Source organism: Parasteatoda tepidariorum, chromosome 10, assembly GCF_043381705.1.
Source record: "Parasteatoda tepidariorum isolate YZ-2023 chromosome 10, CAS_Ptep_4.0, whole genome shotgun sequence".
Taxonomy (NCBI): domain Eukaryota; kingdom Metazoa; phylum Arthropoda; class Arachnida; order Araneae; family Theridiidae; genus Parasteatoda; species Parasteatoda tepidariorum.
Window position 1 is genome coordinate 73,146,827 of NC_092213.1, and position 21,286 is coordinate 73,168,112.

Sequence of the window (21,286 nt, forward strand, 5' to 3'; positions counted from 1 at the left end):
TATGTTTTTTATCCCAAGTGTTACTTTCAAGGGAACAGGCAGGTTTATANAAAAAGATGGGCAAAATTTTAGGAAGTGATAGTACACACCCAAGCAAACAATTTTTATCAAAGAATGCATGGTCGAAAACAAACCGCTAGAGGGCGTCAAAGTTTATGTTCTTATATGAGGCAAAAGCACACAAAGAACGATGAAGTTAAGTTATAAAAGCAAATGTAATGGCATGTGATTACAATAAGTGTTCAAAACAGTGGCCGACAGCGGCTATGCATGCAGTACAACGGCGAAGAAAAGATAGGCGATCATCACGAACTTTCCCTGCAGCGGCCGAAAGCTTGGCGACAAGTAGCGGAGCGCAGTAACTCGCAACAGGAATGGAGATTTCACGTTTGCATCAAACAACTTTCCAAATGCGTCAGCACCTTTGCGTTTTGTTTTCGACCATGCATCCTTTGATAAAAATTGTTTGCTTGGGTGTATACTATCACTTCCTAAAATTTTGCCCATCTTTTTAGAATCACCCTGTATAATATTGGTATTTTGATTACCACCTGTATTACGAAGTAGTTATAACATCTCCATACCTGCCAACTTTTACGCATTTGGCGTAAAATGTTGTTTTTATATTTAAAGTGGTAGTAAATATATACTATTTGTCTTTTATAAAATTAATTTTAAAATGATTTTAACCACCACTATTCTTAAAAAAAATCAAGCATATATATTAATATGCATTCATGATTGTCAGCTAAAGATTTTTCAAATATAGCTTATTTTTTTGCTTACAATCAAAATTTTAATTCCATTTTGCTACCACTATGAAAAATTATAATGGAAGGGATTAAAAGTTGGCAGGTATGCATCTCGTTTCATCCAAAATTACATAAAAAATACCACAATCCTCTTACCACTAACTTATCTTTAGTAGGAACTTTCGACCCATGGTATTACAGCTGAGTTTGTATCAGTGTGTCAGATAATTTTGTACTTAGTACTTAAATGTATCCTGTATTACAAATAGATCTATTATGGAGGAGAATGTTTAGTGTCAATTCTTTTTTTAAATATGGAGTTCAGCAATAAAAAACTTTAATAAATTACCCCTCCGTCGAAAATCAGTTGTTACATTTAGATGGAAATTTTAGTCCAAAATTAGTCGGTACATTTCAAGTTGGTGGAATCATAAATAACTTATGATGCAGTTACTAGCAAAATTATGTTTCCATTGAATTATTAACAACACGATTTATTAACAACAATAAATAATTTCATGAGATTACTGGTGGAAGAGTCCTTACTATATTGGGCTCGACCAACGCCTCCTATAGCTGAAAGCCTCCACACGGTTTTTTATAGGTAGTCCGATCAGACCACTGTGAAGGATATCCACGTTTCGAACGAGTCACTTAATACTAAATCTAGTTAAAATAAGAAAGTGGTAGCAAATATATGACTAAAAATTTGTTTTATTTATGAATATTATTGGTTTGCCTTATTCTCTTGTCAACCACTACAGATTCAACTCTCAAATATATATGATGAATTTCTCTCAATTACTTTTATAAAAAGTTTTGGGTTCATGCGCACAACTGGTTCACTTTTTAAACGGTCTGCGCGGACTACTTATTAAAGACCGTGTGGAGGCTTCTTGATGTAGGAGGTGATGACTCGACTTAAGAGCGGAAGAAACCTTGTTTTTTTTTAAATTATAGTTTGGTACTAGTTTAACGAAGGAGGGAGAAAAGTTGTCAGTTGATAGTATGACACTCTAAAATCTCTGAATCATTGCTTATAACCAATTTTAATATGTCATTCGCAGTATATCATTTAAATTCTTTATAGACAGCTGTGAACATTTTTTTTTTTTTTACTAGCAAATTATTTCAACGAATTTTGCAACATATGTTGTTATATTGTTCATTTTGGTGTTATAATGTATTTCGATTTTATCGAAACAGTTTTATTTGGTGTTCAAAATGGAACCGAAAGAACCATAAAAGTTATCTTTTCTTACAATTTAGCTCTTAAAATATCACCGGATGACTATCAAACGTTCATATATATACCACTAGAAAAAATTTTCATAAAAGAGAGAAAAAGAGGACTTTAAAATGCTTTTATCTCTACATTATCAGAGATGCCAACTTGCTCCGCTTTGTATAATAGTATTTTCTAGTGGTAGCGAAATTTAAGTTACTATTAGTTTAGTATTTTTCCTTTTAAGTAATTTTTTCCACCACTAAATATCAACAATTATAAGTATCATATAAAATGCATCGTTAAAGTATCTAATTATTGGTTACTCTACTAAAAAGTAGGCGTAACTATTACTCTCTAACGAATTTAACCAAATAACTTGCTACTACTTTATTAAAACTATTTCAGAAGGCGGAGCAGTTGGCATCCATGCATTATTTTGATCATAGCAATCACAACCCTTAGTAGCTGCTAATTCGTTAACTCTGTACAGCTATCATCACCAAAGCGTTCGATTCAACAGCAAAAATTACCAATAAATTAAACTTTGAAATAAAAACTGGTAGTGCTGTATAAAATATATTTTAATATTTTGCGTGTGAGAGAGTTAAAAAACACTTCGTTTTTTCAATCGCAATCTTAAAAAAGTTTCAGTTTAGAATTAATGAGGATAATTATTTTTTAAGGGGACATGGTACCTAAAATTTGGCTAAAATCGATCAAAATATCAAAATCAATTTTTTTAGCTAGAATTGTTCTTTGTACTGTTTTGCACCTACTCACAAAATTTTAGACCTCTACGACCAATAATTATTTAGATATCGAATTTTTCACAAGTTGTAATCAAAATAAGTTTTTCTGAGGCGAGCAGAGGCATTTTGTCCTTAGTTATTTTTATTAAATCTACGGCTGAAATATAAAAATGAATTGAAGTAAAGTGGATCATTTGCATCTAGAATTGTTTGTTTATATTTTTCTCAGCATTTTATCTATGGTATCGAATTTTATATTATTGTTAGATTTTAATCAAAATCTAGTTTCGTTTTCGAAAAAAGCTTGCTTTATCAAGATTACTTATTATATTTTTGCTTTATACATTTTTATATCAAAGTAATTGTGTTTTATAATTCTATTTCTGAGAAACTTAATTGTTTCTACCATGCCACGTTTGAAACGAAGTTCAAAGGCTAACAAATCTATCATTCAGAAACGATGGGATCTTGCAGAATGTGAAAGTGAAACTAATGCATTTGTTGACAAAGCTGCTGAATCTTCAAATATTTCTAAGCTTTCAAGAATTTCAGATGTTGGCTACACCAAAACTGTTTGTTCTGAAATTCCTGATTCAACAAAATACATATTTATTAGTGTAGATACCTTGAAAAATCTTTTTAATACTGTTCTTTGGAGCTGTTGCAAAAAATCCACTCTAGATATTGAGTTGGGAGAGAAGTATGGTTTTTCTCACCAATTAAAAGTTATTTGTAAAAGTTGTGCATTATCTGACACTAACATATATACTAGCAAAAGAATTTCGTCTACCAATGGCAAATCGTCACATTTCGATGTAAACGTACGTGCAGTACAAGCTTTTCTTGACATAAGTGGTGGTCATGGAGCTATCAAATTCAGTTTTTTACCACTTTTTTTAAATTTATTTTTTACATGAGTAGCTAACACAATATGAAATATTTGTAATATCATATTTTACTATTATGCTAAATACCTTTTAGAAGTTATTTATGAGTGTATGAAGTTCTTATAAAGAAATATTTTGAATAATTTAATTGTGTTTTGACATTGTTTTGTGGCTAATAAAAACTTTAAACCCATTTTTCTCAAAACCAATTTTTCTAAATTTCCGCCTTCTATAAAAGCCTAAGGCTTTTTTACTATTGCTTGAAATACTTAGATATTTGATACACAAGTTTGTGATACTATGATGATTGAAAAATGGTATGGATTTTTTAATCAGTTTGAAAGTTTTTTTTTAAAAAATTGTCGAACTTGAAATTTTTGAATTTTTATGCTATTACGCTACATTGCCTCAGAAAATAATCTTTTTCAAAATTTCTAAACATCTCTCTATAAAATGAATACCATTTTCTGTTAAGCACCTTTCAATGATGATATTGTAAAAGTTTCATGGAAAAATAAGGAAAATTGAGAGAGGAGTAGTGTTTTAAAAAATAGTTGAAATTTTTGAAATTTTTTTAAAAAAATGAAAAAAAATTTTTTTTTCCAAATTTCTGAATTTAGGATAAGTTCTTCATAATCCTTAAGAATATATTTCAATCAATAAATTGTCACCAAAGTTAATAATAAAAGATTTGAAAGAAAAGGTACCGCGTCCCCTTAAATTGGAAAATATTTTGTGATTCGGCATCGCATTTGAGGAACTTCAGATATAAATAACAGTTTCTACTTAATGTTGGAAACATAAATAAAAACGAGGAACAAAAAAAAAAACTTTTTTTTTAATGGTTGCAGAAGATTTTTTGGGGTAGCTTATTTAAAACCTGCAATCGGTTTCGCTCTCAAACCTTCAGTTTTTATGAATTCAATAATATATTCCTAGCCAGATTTTTTTTTTTTTTTTTTTAAATAAACTCAGGTGAATGCTACGTGCCCCCACTTCTCTGCTGTATAAGGGATTGGATGGAAGAAGGCGATAATATATTTCAATTTATGATGCGATACATTAAGGTAGTATGTTTTTTGTCCCAAGTGTTACTTTCAAGGGAGCAGACAATTTTTTACGTATGTATATAAACCTATGCGCATTGTGCATTGAGATAAAAAAATAAATTAAACTAATTAAATTATTTAGAAAAAATCTGTAGCTTTCGGAACAAAACTAACTTCAGATTTGAAATTCTCTAACCTAAATTAAGTAAGATACATAGATGCCAACTGCTCCAGACACGCCAAATTAATTTTTTAAAATAAGGTAAATATCTACAGAGTAAATTTTCAAACATTTGGCAATTTTTGCTTGCTTTTTAACCTTTTCGTGCCAACTGTCACAAATACGTGCCAGTATAAAACCGTATCAACCAGGGTAAAAAGATAAAACTGGTAACCAAAGTAATTCTTTAGCAGTTTATTTGTGGGCGGAGTTATAATTGTTTGATTTATTTAATTCACCATTACTTTGTTCAAAATAAAACTATTTAGTTATACTTTGTATTAACGTTGATTATATATATGATTAAACTAACAATAATTAAAGTAAAAGCAAAGTAAGTCTGTCAAACTAGAAACGAATACGTGTAAGTTACCTTTTTTTTTTTTAATTATATTCTGATTTCGTACGAATGCTTTTCTGAATCACCCGTCCCCAAGAGGTTAAAAGGTGTAGCAATTTCTACCCCCCCCCTCCGCAAAAATAAATAAAACTTAGATTATGAAGAAAAAATTTATAAGAATAATAAATGAATATCCATAAAGAAAGACATAAAATAAATACTCATTTCGGTATATTTCGTACGTCGAAATGCTTTAAAATGCATTTTAATGTTAGAAAAGTGTTTTTTTTTTTTTTTTTTTTTTTTTTTTTTTTTTTTAAATTTCTTAATTCTCAAATTAGAACAACTGTTTGTTGTATCTCTTTCAAGAAAAATTCAGTCTCTTCCCTTTCCCTAGAGATTTTTCCATTCAACCTAACCTAAGGGCAACCTAAGCCTTTAAACTTAGGACAACTTAAACTCTTAAAAAAACATTAGGGAAAAAACATGGTATTGATGGAGTAAATTTTTTTGTTTGTATAAATTTGTTTGTTTGTCTCTCATCTTCAAATCCTTTCAAGCATGCTTTATTAAGAATTTTCTGCAAGTATTTTTCCACATTGGCCTCCCTCTTTTTTTTCTTTCGTCAGGTACCCTTTTATTTAATTTAATTTGTAACCGTTGTTGAACAGCCAACCCAATTTTTGGGTTTACGTCTACTAATGTTCAACTTCTTAGCCTTGTAATTTTGAACCCAATCCAGTAGACAAGGGAACTCCTGGATCAAGTATTGGGAGAAATTTGCCTTCATGGAGAACTTTTTACGTATAATCTGTAAAAAAATCTGTAAAAGTTGGCAGGTATGCATATAGTTAAGGGCATATAGATGAGGAGATGAATTTTAAAAATTTTTATTAGATTTAACCCTTTAATGGGCCCTTTATTTCTAGTAAAAGTAAATTAAAGTCTTTTTGGAATTGAAATTGTTTTAAGAACAGTAATTGATATAAAAAAAACTCATTTAGTTTATAAAAATGTCATTTTTTTGGTGGTAAATATATATTTAACATGACCTATTAAGAACTTACTGACTTTTATTTTTCTTTATTTATAAAATAAATTCCTTAAATGCTACAAATTTCAAAAGGAATTATGTATTTTATAACTTTTATACGTTTTTTATAAGTGACAAATGGTTACCAATTTTATTCAAACTCACTTCAAGAAAGCGGAAGTTATTGAAAAATGGAAACATAAATTAAAAGTGGTAAAACGTGGTGGTAAGTATACTTACCACGGCCTTCAAAAGGGTTAAAGAACCAACCTACTAATATTTGCTATGTTTTATTTAAGTTTCTATTAGTTTTGCAAACTCTGATGAAGTTTTACCCTCAGTTAAAAGTGAGATTATTAAAAAAAAATTTGAATATAGATTTTAAAAAAATAACTTCTGTTAAGTGCCACCTGTTGTATGGGTAACACCTGCTGTAAGTATAAATTTTCGAAATGTAGCGTAAAAATTAATCTTAAGAAAAAACAATTAAAACTATGATTCTAATTATAATTATAAATTTCAGATTATTTAAAACTTTACTCACCACGGGTAATACAGTTTGTTCAGGTTGAGCTGGTTCATCATCTTCTGAAAAATAATTATTTAATTATTATGAGATTATCTAAAATTGTCTTAAAAATTTTAAAGAATAGGGAAAAAACATTATGCAAAGTATCACAAAGATAATTCTCATTCAAACGCTAAAATTTGATACAAAATGTCAATTCCGTTATTCTATAAATATCTAAAAATATCTTAACATTTAAAAAATTTTAAATGAAATATTATGCAAGTACAGCAAAGATAATTCTCATTCAAATTCTAAAATTTGATACCAAATGTTAAGTCCGTTATTCCACAAGTTACAAACAGAAATATTTCTAAAATAATTATTCTTTCAGCCTAGAAGCAGATACATTATTATTATTCTTAATTCAATCAATTTTCAAAAATCTATGTATTTAATGTTAAAAGAAATTGAACACGTCACGCTTAGGAACCGTAGAAAAAAGCAAGAACTGGCAAGAAAATCATTTCATTATAGCTTGTTTTCAAGAAGATTGAAATATGACTACGATGAATTTTTTAACAGTTACAACGTGCATATCAGACTTTTTTAAAATCCCGAAAAAGAAAATAGTTATGAATAGCTTATAAAAAAATTCTAAAAGCATATTTTTTAAATACCACTATAATTCCATAATTTTAAAAGCTGCACACTTATAAAATTATTACGAAATTGCTGGTATTAAGCTTCCTCTCCTTACTTTGATCGGTTCGAATTTTGCTCGGGTAAAAATGATGCTATTTCTATAATCTTCAAGCATTTTGGCAGTGCAAAATATTCCTACGCATTTGTTGCTAAACGAAAGATAGTTCACATAGAGTTTGTACAGAAGTACATCCAAAATTTTAATAACCACCCGTATTTGATGTTCTTAAAACAATTCTTTATTTTTAAGATGATGTATTTTGTTTAGATAGTTTAGAAGAATCTCTGTAAGAAAAACATAAGGGAGGGCAGTATGAGTAAACTGTGGGTGTATGGGGAAAACAAGGTTCGGATTCAGGAAGCATTTTTACAAATAAATAAGTTTTTAAATAAGTTTTTCCTTTTTTGTTCTTGTGATAGACTTAGTTTGTAGCATTATTTTTATTGCTTTGAGTGTGAAATACAATTATCAGCTATATCATTGCAGCTATTCCTTTAATCTACTTGCAAGGGAGCAAGCAATTCATCCTCATTATCTACCTTTTCCATTATTTATAAATTAGTTATAGTAGTTAGTCATCATAACTCATTTTTTCCGCTTGTTTTTGTGCTTGATATCCGATACTTTAGAAGGACGTAAAGAAACCATTCATGGCAAAGTCCCTTTCGCCTACATAAATAATCTGAACTTTAAAGTATAGAAAAAATGAGCTTAGGTAAACATTGAAATTTCAAATCCAGAAAAAATTTCTTTGAAATAACAAAATTCAAACAAATTATGGCAGAATTATTCGAGACTATCTAGTTGGAAAATAATTCTACAACAGTTTGTTTGCATTTTGATATTCATCTTCATCCTGTCGAAAATCTATTGGTACTTTCAAGCAAAAAGTGACCAAACGAAAAATAACCATCTCATTCACTGATTTGTGCAAGTATGCTTTAGCTATGGTATGGAATTGTTGAAAACTGATAGAGTCTCGTAGACTCTATGCTAAAACGAGAAAAACTGGTTTTTACAATTAAGAGCATGCTACATCACGGGAGAAATTTATTATCTCAAACTCTACGTGAGTAATTTAAAATACAGAAAAAGTGAGCAGAAACAAACCTAGAGTAAACCTTGAAGCTTCAAATACTCAAAAGAAATTTTCACAATATCAAAATGGAGACAAATTGTCAGACGATAATTTAGGATTATCGTTCTCTTCCTACAACTTGTTTTCATTAGGACATTTTAAAAATTTTTTAAATTTAATTTTAAGCATTTGAAGCCATATAGTTAACTATAGTGGCTGGGTGGCGCAATTGGTTTGTCGTCGGCCTTCTGAGCCCAAGTCTGCGGGTTCGATCCCCGGCCCAGACACTAGATTTTCGGGATGCAGAAAATCCTCAGCGATCATGTCGTATGATTATGCGGCATGTAAAATATCCCTGGAGTGCCTTATTTGGCTCTTGGCATTTCCTGGCAAAATTAAATTCCTAGTGCACTTTAGCATCCATATAGAGTCTCGGTGCTGCCATCTAGTGTGGCAGCACCGAGCTGCCATCTAGTGGTCCAAATTAACATGATCAACGGTATCTCACCCATTGTGGTGGTCCTGAAAGAGTGGATACCACCTCTGGAGAACGCATTAGGTCTGCTCATCGGCAAGACCGATTGTGCAGCTCATTGGAAATAAAAAAAAGTTAACTATTGGTTTATCTGAACTTACTTTTCTCTAATTTTAAATTTTAAAATAACAATAGCTGTAAAATAAATTTTTGATAAAATGCTTCTCCCCCGGTATTACATATTTTTCTGTGAGTTAGGAGCGATATAGTCGCTTCCGAATAATGAACATATTAATTTCCATCTTCAATCAATCAATGTTAAATGATGCATATTCCATTACTTACCTACACATATAGGGCAGCATTTACCAAGGGGAATGTATTTTTGAGTTTTGCATTCTATGTCAGGACAAGCTTCTTCCTCGCAAACGGTGTTTCCAAGAAGACATTTACATAATGTACACGGATCGGGATTCCATTCTTCTCCATTCTCATAATACTCTCCATTGTAATCACAAGCTGTGTCGTCATAACCTATGTCATAATTTTAAAAAAAGAAACAAAAATCTTAGTAGTAGAAGTAGCAGTACTTTATTTATGCCGCACTAGAGCTTCACAAAGGGCTATTGGTGACGCTCTGAGAAACATCCCTGAGGATGATCCGAAGACTTTTTGATCTTCTGCACAAGAAATGTCTCCAGTCCGACGATCTGCGCGTCAAGTCGAGTACTTTACGGTAGAATAAATTAACGAAGACCGATACCGCCCACCCTCTGTTCCTATGCTGACTGATAAAAGTGGTCACGCTCTCCCCCGCTCAGTGACCACAGCCAGTGATGTTAGACTTTGGGATTTTGGTAGGAACGGTGTCTTTAAGTTCAGTCCATTGCGTGAGCCATAGATTTTAGTAAAGACTTATAAATTAAAAATGGGATAGGTCTTAAATAATGCATATAGGGTTTAGTCAGATATATGGTAACAGTTCTACTCTATGCAAACTATCTTTCTCTTAGCAAAAAATTTTTGGAAAATTTTATGCGTCAAAATAGTTGGCACAGTTTGAAAGATCAAGATTGAAGCCGTTAGAAATGGTGTCTTTTAACACCATGCAAAATTCGGATCGACCAAAACGAAGAGAGGAAATTACTAACTTATTTTTTGCTGTAATATCGGCAACTTAAGCTTATGGATTTTAATGATTATATGAAAATGCATCTAGAATTATAGTGGTGTCGATAAAAAACGGAAAAGCATTTTACTCTCGTCATTTTGGTCGATTCAAATTTTGCTTTCGTAAAAATAACATACTGTCAGGGTCACGTGATGTAATAACACGCATTTTCTGATGTTGCGAGCTAAAAGCTTGATATTATAGATATGATTTTTCTATTTGTTTTGGTTTTTTAGACAATGGATGAAAAAAGAATAATAAAATGAAGAATTAATTTTTTGTAGAATTTTGCGTTATTTCTTTTGTAAAAGGTTACGACTGACAAATGTGCGGGGAAACCCCAATGGATTTCGAAATAAAAGATTGGTAGTTGTTTGTTCTATGAATTTCAAGTTGTTTGATGGAAGATAGTGAGTTATTTAGATTGTCTTGAAATTGGTTTAGGAAGTGGCATTTTTTTTTGTNAGTATTGTTTTTCTATAAATATTTTTTTAGTTTGATTTGATACACATATAATTTAACAAAATAGTATTTTTTTATTTTCAAATTTAGTGGATAACAATTGTAAAAAATGAGTGAAAACAATCCCACGGACAATGCGACGGATTTAAGGTTATGTGAAGGTTCGTCTCTTGTGAATATCAATTGATTGTTAGGTTTTCTCTTCTGAAATCACATTATGACGCATTCACATACATTATTAATAGATTTTCCAGGGCAAGACGATGAGGCAACCACAAGCACTTCCACTGGTTCAAGAAGTCCACGAGGTCCACGAGGGAAAAATGCACAATATTACCTTGATTACAGAGCACGGAAGCGAGCGGAGCAGGAAAAAGAGTCGTTGAATAGAACTAGTGATCCTTCTACGACTGCTGATTCTTCTACAATTAACGTCGCAGGTTGCGAAGTTTAACTTCTTCCGCGCGGTGGGACTCCACGCACTATTTTTTTACATAAAGACAAGATAAAAATATCAATGCATATTGTTTTCTAATATTTTGATCTACAAGAGTGTAAGTCTTAAATTTAACATTCATTTAGAGTAACCTCAACACGTTAGAGCACAAAAATTAACATTAGGAAAAAAATCATTTCTATTTCAAAAGGGTTAAAAGTGGTAGTATAATGGTTTCATTATTCACATTTAACTTAATTAAACGAAACAGTTGTGTGCTAACTTCATTCATAATATCTTAGGTTTCATTATTTCATTACCTGAGTGTACAAGTTTATAAAAAAACGTATAGGTTTATATAAATGCATATGTACTTGTATACTCCTTTGAAAATAACTCTTAGGACAAAAATGTATGACTTTAATGTATCGCACCATAAACTTAAATGTATTATTTGCCTCCTTTCTACCTCTTCCTACGTAGCAGAGAAGTGAGGACACTTAGAATTCACTAGAATGAATTTTAAAGAAATCGTGGTTAAGAATATGTTATTAAATAGCATAAATATTGAAGAGAAACCGATTGCAAATTTTATTTTATTTTATAACTCTCGTTGAACAGTCGACCCAGTTTTTGGGTTCACGACTTCTAATATTCACCTCCGTAGCCTTGTAATTTTGAACCCAATCCAGAAGACAAAGAAACTCCTGATGGATCAAGCATTACGAGAAATTTGCCCTCATTGAGGACTTTTTTTTATGAAATTAACCCTCATTTGCGTTACATGGAGAAGAAAACCACGAAAATCTCCAAAAGTTAGTCTGACGGGAAGGGGACTCTAACCCATGATCCGTCTACCACTGAGAATATTTTACGTCAGTACTGCGGTCGGTGCAAATTGGATGCAAAATTCGTATCGAGCAGCCGATACTGGGATTCGAACCCAGGTCACCCCATTGGAAGGTGAACGCTCTATCCCCTGAGCCATCACGGCTCAGATTGCAGATTTGAAATTCAGCGATACGCATAAAATCTGTTTAAGATCCTTTTAAAACTCTCATGCAACAAAACAAAAAAAAATTAGTCCATGCGAAGCGCATTGTATTTTTGTATTTTTAATTTCTTCATTTAGAATGAAATGAAAGAAGATAGCAATATAAGATCATCTGGAAGATATCAAAAATTTTCATTGGAGGAAATCTCACGACAAAGCCTTCCTAGTGTCATTTTGACAGCCTTGGAGATAAAAAAGAAAATAAAACGGCAAAGAAACAAACAAAGCTGTAATTACTTCAGAAAGAAGAGTTATAAAATTAAATATTCATTCAGGAAGGGGGAAAAAATCACAGTCAAACATATGGAAAGCATGGATGTTATTACGTTAAATCATAACTTCCAACTTTATAACTTAAATGTTTTTGCATTGGAAGTTTAACAAGGAATAACATCCTGACTCAGCGATTGCGCAACGATTTGTGGTGATATAAAATATATAATACGCCAACTAAATATAAATAAAATGGCGATTAAAGATTTGCCATAGATCGCTAATTTTTTAGCCGAAAATGCACCCAGCGATTTCAACTTCATGCATTACTTATAGGGAACGCTGCAATCATGTCCGGTACGCTCACGTGATTTTACGCTAGTTCCAAATTTCAGGGAGGGTTGATTTTTGTTATAAAACGTTTCATTCTAATTAAAGTTAAATTCATGTTACTATTACTTTATTAAAATAATTTTGTAGGAAAATTTTTTTGCAAATTTAAAAAAAAATCTTTTACGGAGAAATTATAACTTTTAACGCTTTAATTTTTTTTCTGACGTTAAATATCAAGTTTTATCACATAAAAAAAATTGAGTGATATTTTCTTTGTCTGTTTTTTTAATTAAAAAAATTTTAAAGTGCATTATTTGCCCAATTGCACTGGAAAGTGCATTATTAGCCAATATTTTTTATAGCCCAATATCCATTCAATTTTTTTTTGCTCATTATGTTGAATATCATGTTTTTAAAAAATCAAGAGTTTGTTTTCGGTCATAGAAAAAAATAAAAAGCGGTTTTCAGCTATAATACTAACATTAGTGGAGTTAATCACGTCGTTAGTTGACCTCTATTATCAAAAACTGCATTTATTCCAAATGTTAAAAAAGAATCCGAGTGGCTCAGGGGATAGAGCACTTTCCTCCCAATGAGGTGACACGGGTTCAATTTCTAGTGATGGCTGGTCAATACGAATTCCGCACAGGGCTCGCACCTGCCAAAGTGCTGACGTAAAATATGCTCTGTGGAAGACGGATTATGAATTGGAGTCCCCGTGTCGTCAGACTAACCATGGGAGATTTTCGTTGTTTTCCTTTCCATGTAACGTAAATTGGGGTTAAATAAATTAAAAAGGTCTCCTCAAAGGAGAATTTAACCCTATACCTAATGTAGAAGATCCTTTGTCATCTGGATTAGGTTCAAAATTACAAGGCTATGGAGCTCAATTGCTGGTAGTCATAAAAAATGGTTATATATATATATTTTTTTTAAGAAGCGAAATCTTTGAGATCGGAATACCTGTCTATATTGTATGTTGATCACTGAAACAAGTTTAATTTGTCCAGAAGTGTCAATAAATGCTATTAAAAACCCTTCATTTTTTCAAGAAATTTTTCATACTACTATATTATGCAGCGATTTCCAACCTTTTTAGTTGTTCGAACCACCACTTTGAAAGAAAAAAAACTCAGAGGCTTACATTTTATGCAGTATCTTAATTCTAAAATCAACTTTATAGTATTCGCTTAGCTATCAGAACTGTAAAGGAACTCAAAAATAAGTAATCAAAGCTAAAATAAATGAATGGTATTTTTTACTTTATTTGTACCTCACGAACAAATCAATATCTGGATTAAAACTGGACAAATTTAATCTCTAATCACTCGCAACATTTAATTTATTCCTATATTTATTTGTCAAAAAAAAATGGCTCGTTCCTATAATCAATAGCCCAGCACCTTGTTACCCGCGCCCCACTGTTGATGGGTTAAAAACTGTTGATATCATGTACTGAAACTTCACTACTAAGATGAAATGGTATAAATGATAACTTGAATCTCTTTGTAAGTTGACCATTTGAGAAAAATAAAGACCAATATTACAAATAGATTTTTATTTACAGGGTGCAAAAATAAATAAAAATAAAATAAACGGAGCACCGAAAATAACTTTTGATGCAGCAATCGCATCTTCACATTTTAGGATTCACTCTTAATGGTTCAAAGGGGTGACTTCAAACGTGTATAATTAATTAGTGCTGGCGATATTTTAAGTTACGAAATCAGACGCAGAAAATTTTTTTACAACAATTTCGGATTTCTGACCTTCAAAATATAGGGGTTAGCCGCCACCTCTGAAATATAGTCCTATAGTTAGGCCAGGAGAAAGGTCCAAAGTTTGGACTCCTTAATGTTAATTTGCGTATTGCACCATATCTCAAGAACTTGAAAGCGAATTGAAAAACTTTTGCGAGCAACTATTAAATTCTTTAAAGAAAAAAAAACTTTTGGTAAATATTTATTATTTTATTTAATAACGGTAAAAAAATTTGAATTGTAAGGTAAACAAATTTTTACATCATTTTAAAGAATGCAATTTTAAATAGCAAAATACCGAATTTGAGCGTAATCGGTCGAATAGTTCCTGAGAAATAGCATTTTAAAAAAGTCGTATTTTTAACACGTTCACGCCGTGGTGACCCACCGGTGGGTCACGCTAGATTGTCTCATCTTGGCAGCGCACCGGAGTAAAAACTGGTAACAATAAATTTCATTTTTTATTTTTTTTCCGGGAATAATAAAAATCTATAACTACCAATTGTTTTTAACGGATGCAATTTTTATATTGAATTGCTTCTTCGCAGTGATAAATTTCCTTACTGTGAATTGTTATTGTTGAGAATAGATTATCTCCTCACGAATATTATCTAATATTGAAATAGTTCTTCTACCAGTATTTTCTCTTTTCCCGTACCAGTATTTTCACTTTTTCCGGCGTGAACATGTTAAACTAAGAAATTATTACGTATACAAAATTTTACAATACTTTTTAATTAAGAAATTATCTTTAACAATAAATAACTGGCATGCATTGTTAACAAAATAAGCACGCTTTTTTATTTAGAAAAATTAAATGTTTAATAATTGAATTTGATGTTTCAAATGTAGTTCAATCTGGTTTTAAAATATTTAAAATAATATTTAAAATCTTATTTTTTTAGAAGTTCGGGGTATTTTAGAAATAAAATTTTAAAGTTACTTAAAAAGAACATTGTATATTATACTACTTTTCTTTATTTAGTTTGGAATTTTATGGGACATGGTATTTAGGTTAAGAAAAATAATAATATGATGTAAGAAATGATAGAAGAAGAAAAAAATAACTCATATTTCTTTATAAAGTGACCACTGCTTGCGACGTTTTTACAAAGTTCATTAAAAAACAGCAAAAATAGAAGGAAAAAAATGAAGGAGAATTTTTGCAGATCAACATGAATAAATTATCACAGTAACCGCTCTTTTACACTACATATCAAGTCAAGTCCATCTTATCGTTTTATAGTAACTTAAAAAATATGCTGCAGTAAGCTGCTATTTATATTCCAGAGATGCCAACTGCTCCGCTTTGTGAAATAGTTTTAATAAATTGGTAAGGAATTATATAGTAAAATTCGTCCAAGAAGTATAGTTACGTTTGCTTTTTGAAAGAGTAACCAGTAAAATATTGCTTCATCATTTTATTTTATATGATATTAATAATTTTTGATATTTAGTTGTGAAAAATTACTTAAAATGAAAGATACTAAACTAAAAATAACTTAAATTTCGCTACCGCTAAAAAATACTATTTCACAAAGCGGAGCAAATTGGCATCTCTGATATTATCTTCTAATAAAATGTATAATTTTATTAATTACCACTTTTTGCATTTTTACTCGCACGCGGCAAGCCTGATATCTACCCATATTTGATCTTGCCTAATGCGGGGTGAGAATATCAAATCAGTTCCGAAAACTACAGATTTTTTATAAAAATGTTATTTTTAGTTAAATTTTTTTATGACTGAATGTACAAGTTTATAAAGAACACTTAGATTTATATATATGTTACCGGTAAATTATGAAACGCCGGCATTATATAGAATGCCTAGGCAATGTATAGAATGATGTTTTTAGGCAAAGTAAGAAATGTGAGAAGTATTACATACTTTCCCTAGGCATTGTATAAAATGCCTAGGCGTTCTATAGAATGCCAAATGGTAGGCAAAGTATGAAATAAACGTCCTGATGAGGTTATTATGTAAATGATGTGCATGTTACTGTGAATGACCGAAATCGGTGGTTGTTGACTTTCACCGGTGAATGTTGACAATCACATAGTTGCTTTGGTGAATGCCCGAAATATTTATTACATCCGATTTGATAATAATTTATTCGTGGATATAATTACATTTATTCGATATTTTAAGACTTACTGACGATAGATTAGAACAAACATCAGTGTTTGGAGTATCGGGCAAATGTATACCGGGCAATGGCACTTGACTTTAAAAAAACATCAGTGTAGGGTATATTGGGCAGTGGCACTTGACCTTAAAAAAACATCAGTGTAGGGTATACCGAGAAAATGTATACCGGGCAATGGCACTTGACCTTAAAAAAGTATCAGTGTAGGGTATACCGGGCAGTGGCACTTGACCTTAAAAAAACATCCGCGTAGGATATACCGGGCAATGGCACTTAACTAGACCTAGTATGACAAGACCTTTGGTAATATGTCCGAAATATATACTAGGTCTCGTGCCACTGCCCGGTATACCCTACACTGATGTTTTTTTTAAGGACAAGTGCCATTGCCCGGTATACCCCACACTGATGTTTTTTTAAGGTCAAGTGCCATTGCCCGGTATACCCTACACTGATGATTTTTTAAGGTTCAGTGCCACTGCCCGGTATACATTTGCCCGATACTCCAAACACTGATGTTTCTTCTAATCTATCATCAGTGAGTATTAAAATATTGAATAAATGTAATCTATCGTCAGTAAGTATTAAAATATCGAATAAATGTAATTATATCGACGAATAAATTAATATAAAATCGGATGACGTTTTGAATTTGTCATTTTTGAATGACATTTTGACGAATCGGAGATGTATTTTATATTCCGATTTCTCATTTTGAAATATAAATCATTTCATACTTTGCCGGCTAATTTTAGGCATTCTTTACAATGCCGGATTTCATACTTTGCTGGTAACATATATACTCATACAATTATGTGCTCCTTTGAAAATAACACTGAAGACATAAAACAATATCGCATCATAAATTGAAATATAGCATCACCTTCTTCCATTCACTATGTAACAGAGAAGTAGGGGCACTTTGTTATTCACTCGAGTAAATTTTTAAAAAAATTCGAGGTCATTAATACTTATCTCAAAAACAAGAACAAAAAAAGCTTTTTGCGCATTATTAAGATAGCAATTGAAAAAAAAAAAACTTATTTTTTTGTTCATTCATGTGTATAACATTAGAATTTATTGTTGTACTGTAACTACCACTTCTGATTTTAAATTTTAATTTATAATCAATTCAATCTAGAATTTATTAGCAATATGAATCTATAAAATTGCTCTTCTATGTTTTTAAAATTAAGCGGTCATTGAGCAACGTGATCGCTAAGTGCAAAAAAGATATTAGCTCACTGATATAAACCTAATCGCTTTTTTTCTTCTTTTTTTGAATTAACTAATTTCTAGAGGTAGCAAAATGTATTTTAACACAAAGTATTTAAACATGCGTTAACACGTTCATGCCGGGGTGACCCACCGGTGGGTCCCGCTAGATTGTCTCATCGGGCGGAGCACCGGAGTAAAAACTGGTAACAAATAAATTTCATTTTTTAGTTTTTTTCCGGGAATAATAAAAATCCATAACTACCAATTGTTTTATACCAATATTGAAATAGTTCTTCTACCAGTATTTTTTCTTTTCCGTCCCGCTTTCAGGCACAACACCCGGGGTGAACGTGTTAAAATTTGATAATCATCCTGTAATATTTTAAGTGCTAGCTAAATTTAAAAAAAAAACACTAAATTTTATTGTTCTTTTAGTACTACTTTAAATATGAAACAAAACTGCTCCAATGAAACCTAAACACTGAAAAACATTGCAACGCATTCTCACCAAATGATACAAGATACCTTAGACATTAGCATCTCTTAAAAAATGCGAAAATACCTAAGATCCGTCAAAAATCTCATGCAACAGAAAAGGAGAAAAAAAATTTCGCATTGTAATTTTTTGTAGATGGGGCTTCTACTCATTAAAGCTGCGAACTGACCAGCTAGAACGAAGTGCTATATTTAGGCTCTAAAAAAAGTAAAAGGTGAAAAGTAGATCATAAATATAATGTACTACAATTAAAATTGATCTCATGTTAGATATTTATTTTGAAGCTTTACATATTTGATAAAAGATCGCGCTTATGAAGTTATTTTAATTAAGAATCTTTACCAATTGACCCAATAATAATAACCGACCATTTAAAAAATGAATGAAGGAAAAACGAAGGAAGGTTTCCTGCATCCTACGCAATCTGTTTAACCGAATTTGTAACTAATTTTGAAACTTAATGAGAATAAATTCTAGATTTACAAAGCAGACCACTCGTTACTTATTTGAAAACTTCAATTCTAATATAAGTTTTGGAAGAAGAAAAAAAAAACTTTAAAAAGTTAGATATACACATATTTAATAATTTGTTCAGATCTACAGAGTCGTTTCAAATACTTTCATGAATTGTGTCTAAAACTTTTTAAATTTTGCAACAAAATTTAGAAAGAGAAAGATTTAGGATAAAACAATTATAAACTACAACAAAAGAGTAATTTAAATTATAAAAAAAGAACAAATTATAATTGCGTTGATTTCTGGTTTTATATTTTATTTTACTTTTAAAAATTCAAATTATGATCATGATTAGTCATCATCATATTCAATAATCATGTAATAATGCTGTCTCTCGTTGAATTGTACTAGTATTATCTGCTCTTCTACTTGACAAATTCTTATAAGCAATACTTATGTAGCTGAGCACACAAGCCCGTATATGTATGAATACCAATTAATTATAACCCAATGAATTACTCTACAACAACAGAATCTCCGTAAAAACTACCACCAAATTTTGCCAATGTTAACAAAGGTTATGTATTAAAGTCTATTCTAGGTATAATAAAGTGAAAGTAAAACAAAATCAACCCGCACTACTCAGAATTGTTTGAACATAAGTACAATAATTCAAATAATCAAAAAGTAATGCTTATTGTGCTGTAAATTGTGAGAAAAATTCTATTTATTTTGAAAATGTCTCATTTAATTAAATACCACTGAGAAAAATACTTCGCTAGAAACCTGAACATTGGAGCAAATTGGACTATCTCACCTTTTGTAAGTAAAATGATAATAATATTTTTTCAAGGATAATTTCTAAAAAAAAAAAAAAAACGTTTTATAGGTTATACGCAGGATTTGACTGTGGTAAACTAGGGAATGAAGTACGATGCCATTTTTAAATAAGTTTTTGAAAAGTCGCAATTAAAAAAATCTAACTTTTTAAAAAAAATCCAAAATGTCAGCAAGCCCTCTGTATAAATTTTATGGTGAAAAATAAGTAAAGAAAGAAACGTTTTTTGCAATGAAGAAATTCGAAATTATGAATTTGTCAAGAATGCTAATAACATTTAAAAAAAAAATAGTGTAAAACGTCGAATTCCAATTCATATAAATACAGCAAAGCATGAGAATGAAAAGATTTCTGTACATTATAGTAATTCATGATAAATCAAACTTAAGACGCTTTACGAAGCATGTCAAAGCATGCATCTATGCACATCAAATATTGATTAAATAGTAGAGAAAGACTGTCAAAAAAATTTTTTTAATTCATAAAAAGCACTATAGCACCAAAGCAATTTGCACAAAATGCATTTAAAACACAAAAGCAATTTGCGGAACATTAATAAATATTAATAACAGAAAATTTGTGCCACTTCAAACATTATGACCTGGGCCTATGCCCTAGTAGGCCCCGTGCTATAATAAGACCCTGGCTATAAAGCAATTTTAAAGCAAAAGAGTGCAATGATTAGGATTAGAAATAAATAAATTCTCACTTTCATTATAGTCCTGTGCGTGTACTACTACAGCGACAACAACCAGGGCCCACAGAGCACCCAGAAGGGCCCTCATTCTAGAGAAAACACCAAAACACTAGCACTTCATAAAAGATAACCGTATATGGGAACTTTATCTTAAGAAAGATGATAATCCGTCAGCTGAGGATAAAGGATGCTTCAGAGATGCTCTCTTCTTCACACAGAAAAGAAGAACTTCAGATCTTATGTACGGGCATCCGTTTTTTCGCCCACGCTTTAGGACGCAGAGTGAAATGCGAGACAGGCTTCTGTGACCCCCAGCCGGGCAGTGGCCCACCCCAGCACTATCGCTTCAAGATGGCATTTTGTCATCACCAAAGTGATGATTCTCCCGTCAAGTGATGGCACAAAAAATTAGTTTTGATTTTCCCCCTTTTCTTGGTGAGACACAATTAAAAAACTGAGAAAGACATTCCAATTTTGTCCCGGAATCGCTTCCGCATTTGTTCTAATTTTAAATAATATCGTAACAATGTGCTTATTCTCTCTAAATTAAAAATGGAATCATTTATTGCAGGAAAGCTACGATTTAAAATATTTTTTCCAACAAAAATTAATAGGTTCGTTTTCTCAAGCTAATAAAAATGTTTAAATTCAGCTTCCAACTGCATACCCTCCAACAATTTGAGGTGCATGCGAAATATTTTTTCCAGTCGTTAGTGGGTCTAATTTTAAACAATATCGTAACAATTCACTTATGTAACTCTGAAATAAATTGGAATCGTATAATGCAGGATTGCTACAAACTAAAACATTTTTTCTAAAAAAATTAATAGTTTCTCAAACTAATAGAAATGTTTAAATTCAGCTTCCAGCTGCATACCCTCCAACAATTTAAGGTGCTTGCGAAATATTTTTTCCAGTCGTTAGTGGGTCTAATTTTAAAAAAATATAGTAACAATGAGCTTATGTAACATTTTAGA

General features: G+C 31.1%; 1 protein-coding gene across 2 annotated transcripts in view; it reads right to left on the reverse strand.

Annotated features, from left to right (window-relative positions):
* LOC107442626 (collagen alpha-1(II) chain) overlaps positions 1 to 20,633 on the reverse strand; it is a 92,393-nt gene extending 71,760 nt beyond the window's left edge. The window contains exons 1-3 of one of the 2 annotated variants that reach the window (XM_043042294.2): positions 20,322 to 20,633; positions 9,371 to 9,559; positions 6,803 to 6,846 (exon numbers count right to left, since the gene is read on the reverse strand). In XM_043042294.2, the coding sequence (XP_042898228.1) occupies positions 6,803 to 6,846; positions 9,371 to 9,559; positions 20,322 to 20,397 (309 nt within the window). In that variant the 5' untranslated portion in view covers positions 20,398 to 20,633. The remainder of the gene's footprint in view (positions 1 to 6,802; positions 6,847 to 9,370; positions 9,560 to 20,321) is intronic. The other variant, XM_043042295.2, reaches the window with a different exon arrangement.
* Between the last annotated feature and the right edge of the window lie 653 nt (positions 20,634 to 21,286).